Source organism: Lipotes vexillifer, unplaced genomic scaffold (genome assembly GCF_000442215.2).
Source record: "Lipotes vexillifer unplaced genomic scaffold, Lipotes_vexillifer_v1.1 C27599464, whole genome shotgun sequence".
NCBI lineage: Eukaryota > Metazoa > Chordata > Mammalia > Artiodactyla > Lipotidae > Lipotes > Lipotes vexillifer.
Genome location: NW_006796322.1, coordinates 8,594 through 12,249, shown reverse-complemented (window position 1 = coordinate 12,249; position 3,656 = coordinate 8,594). Strand labels below are relative to the sequence as shown.

The following is a 3,656-nucleotide window of genomic DNA, read 5'->3' as shown; positions in this document are numbered from 1 at the left end:
AAAGAAAAAAAAAAAAAAAAAAAAAAGAATGCCAAGATTAAAAGCACCTTGAGGCCTTCCTGCCTCCAAGAGTCTGCAAGGGCCATGTTGTAGGGGAGCTTGGCACTTGCTCACACGTTTGCACAGAACACACCCTCACAGCCTTCAATTTGCTCCTCACGGCGGCCTCAGGAGGGGGCAGAGGTTTTCACTCTCACTTAACAGATGAGGAAGCTGAGCCTGGAGGCCTCAAGCTTCATTCGAGTCAAACAGCCAATCTGTGGTCCTTAAATATTCATGTAGGGCCCAGTTCCCATGCCCCCCATCTCTGCTTTCTATTTGTACGGACCTGATCTCAAACACCAAACCTTCCACGACTTTGACTCCATTCCCAGATCAGCACCATGTCTGCGGGAGCGTCTGGGCCTACCAACTTTCAGCTCAAAGTACATCCTAAGTTTTCTGGGGCTTACTCAAGGCCACCCAATGTTTCTTCTGCAAACTGGGACTGGTGCCCAGAAGGCAGACCCCAGATGTCGGCCAACCCACAGCAGCCCCTTCCGGAGAGACAGGAAGTGGTGTGGATAATTTCCTTTTATTGGGAAGGTGCTTTGGATTAAACGTAGGTGAAGCCCCTGTGAAAGGGTTAACACAGGGGCAGGTTGGTGGTGGCGGTGATGGGGCAGTGCTGGTTGGTGTGCGGCGGGGCCCGGGGAGACGGAAGGCTGGGCTTCCCCGCAGTCTTTTCCACCAGATCGCAGTGTGGTCCTGCTCTGCTGGCTGCTGCTGCTTCTCCCCGCAGGCGTTCATATCTGTGGCCTCAGCATCTTCCCCCAGGTTCAGGCCCTGTTTATTTGCTCTCGTGTCCTATCTGCTCCTCCTGAGGAAGCCACGTTCAACTAGCAATTCCGGGTGCTCTGAGAGACACAGAGATGGATAAGATACTGCTCCTGACTTAAGGAACTCATGGGGACAGGACAGGGACATCCCTGCCCTTGCAAAGCCTATTGACTAGTGAAGGAGACAGACGGGGACACAGTGAATGCCATGTGTGGCTGCTATGGCTTAGGCCATAATGGAAGTTGGGAAAATCACCTGCATGGGAGGGTAACTAAAGCTGACTCATGGAATCCTGGAAAGCTTCCTGGGGTGACTGCCTGTGAGCTAGACTTAGAAGTGTGGGGAAGATTTGGATGAGGATGAAGAGCCCTCCAAGTGGGGCGAATGGCTTGGGCAAAGGCATGGAAATACGAAGGCCTGGGGGAAAACGAAGAGGCTGCAGACCAGACCACAGGTAGCATGAGACGGGTATGTGGTGATGGGGTTCAAAGGCAAGCCAGCGTTTGGCACCCAAGGTTGACGTTGGCTTAAAAACAGCTGAAGCGTCAGTGAGGCAGTCCTGACTCGTGCCCTTTCTCTCCTTGCAGAGGCCATGCCACTGAAACATTATCTCCTTTTGCTGGTGGGCTGCCAAGCCTGGGCTGTGGGTTGGGCCTACCATGGCTGCCCTAGAGAGTGCACCTGCTCCAGGGCCTCCCAGGTGGAGTGCACGGGGGCGCGCATCGTGGTGGTGCCCACCCCGCTGCCCTGGAACGCCATGAGCCTGCAGATCCTCAACACGCACATCACCGAACTCAACGAATCCCCGTTCCTCAACATCTCAGCCCTGATCGCCCTGCGGATTGAGAAGAATGAGCTGTCCCACATCGCGCCCAGTGCCTTCCGTAATCTGGGCTCGCTGCGTTACCTCAGCCTCGCCAACAACAAGCTTCAGGTTCTGCCCGTCAGCCTCTTCCAGGGCCTGGACCACCTAGAGTCGCTCCTCTTGTCCAGCAACCAGCTGGTGCAGATCCAGCCGACTCACTTCACCCACTTCAGCAACCTCAAGGAGCTGCAGCTGCACGGCAACCACCTGGAGTTTATCCCCGAAGGGGTCTTCGACCACCTGGTGGGCCTCATCAAGCTCAATCTGGGCAAGAATAGCCTTACCCACCTCTCACCCAGGGTCTTCCAGCACCTGAGCAACCTCCAGGTCCTCCGGCTGTATGAGAACAGGATTTCAGACATCCCCATGGGCTGTTTTGACGGGCTTGGTAACCTCCAGGAGCTGGCCCTGCAGCAGAACCAGATTAGTATGCTGTCTCCTGGCCTCTTCCACAACAACCGTAACCTCCAGAAGCTCTATCTGTCCAACAACCACATCTCCCAGCTGCCCTCCGGCATCTTCATGCAGCTGCCCCAGCTCAACCGGCTCACGCTCTTCGGGAATTCCCTGAAGGAGCTCTCTCCGGGCATCTTTGGACCCATGCACAACCTGCGTGAGCTTTGGCTCTATGACAACCACATCGCCTCCCTCCCGGACAATGTCTTCAGCAGCCTCCGCCAGTTGCAGGTCCTGGTCCTCAGCCACAACCAGATCAGCTACATCTCTCCGGATGCCTTCAATGGGCTGGTGGAGATGCGGGAGCTGTCCCTCCACACCAATGTGCTGCAGGAGCTGGACGGGAGTGTCTTCCGCACGTTGGCCAATCTGCAGAACATCTCCCTGCAGAACAACCGCCTCAGACAGCTCCCGGGCAACATCTTCGCCAACGCCAATGAACTCATGACCATCCAGCTGCAGAACAACCAGCTGGAGAACCTGCCCTTGGGCGTCTTCGATCACCTGGGGAAGCTGTGTGAGCTGCAGCTCTATGACAACCCCTGGAGGTGTGACTCAGACATCCTTCCGCTCCACAATTGGCTCCTACTCAACAAGGCCAGGCTGGGGACAGACAGCCCCCCGGTGTGTTTCAGCCCAGCCAATGTCCGAGGCCAGTCCCTCATCATCATCGACGTCAACGTTGTTGTCTCCAGTGTCCAGGGTTCAGTGGTCCCCGAGGTGCCCACCCACCCAGAGACACCCAGCTACTCCGACACCACCTGCATCTCCTCCACCACTGACTTCACCAGCACCACGCAGGACTACACCAGTCTGAGCACCACCGAGACCACCGATAGCCGTGACACGGGGGGCGTGACCCAGGCCCAGAGCGGGCTGGCCATTGCTGCCATTGTGATTGGCATCATTGCCCTGGCCTGCTCCCTGGCTGCCTGCATCTGCTGTTGCTGCTGCAAGAAGAGGAGCCATGCAGTCCTGATGCAGATGAAGGCACCCAATGAGTGTTAAGAGAGGCAGAGGCTGGAGACAGGCCTGGGGAACCGTGGGACCCCCAGAGGATCTGGGATTTCATTGTTCCGCCTCCACCCCTGGGTCCACAGAGCCATCCCCTGCTCCCCCTCTCTCTGGTCCCCGAGAGAAAGGTGTCCCCCACCTTTTCCTGACCTGCCTGGTTCTCCTATAGAAGAGCTTCTTGCAGAGCCTTCTTACCAACAGGGAGACCTAACCCACTGTGGCAAAAACCCTGCGGTGTTCCCACTTCACGTCCCTGGGCTTCTCTCAAGAAAGCCCCTCCTCTAAAGCCTCACCAGCTCCCCTCCAAAAACCACCTTCCCTGCGTCTGTACCCCTGCCAACCTCTATAGACGCAATTATTACACACCTGCCACTTTGTGGCAATGGTCCTCCACCGGGACAGCCCCGGTTTTATGTATTAAGTATAATGTAAGTTGATTCCCCATCTTCACTCCTCTTGTTTGTGACATGGCTCTACCCTGTCCCCTCAATGAAAGGTCTCC

At 56.3% G+C, this 3,656-nt stretch overlaps 1 protein-coding gene across 1 annotated transcript; it reads left to right on the top strand.

The window, feature by feature from the left end:
* The first annotated feature begins 1,411 nt into the window (after window positions 1-1,411).
* LRRC15 (leucine rich repeat containing 15) lies at window positions 1,412-3,148 on the top strand. The gene has a single exon (XM_007468494.1). It carries the CDS (start codon window positions 1,412-1,414, stop codon window positions 3,146-3,148), a length of 1,737 nt encoding a protein of 578 aa, XP_007468556.1.
* The last annotated feature ends 508 nt before the right edge of the window (window positions 3,149-3,656 follow it).

What these genes read in the sequence shown, in the direction of transcription:
- LRRC15 (XM_007468494.1), top strand. Translation starts at nt 1,412, where the DNA reads ATGCCACTGAAACATTATCTCCTTTTGCTGGTGGGCTGCCAAGCCTGG.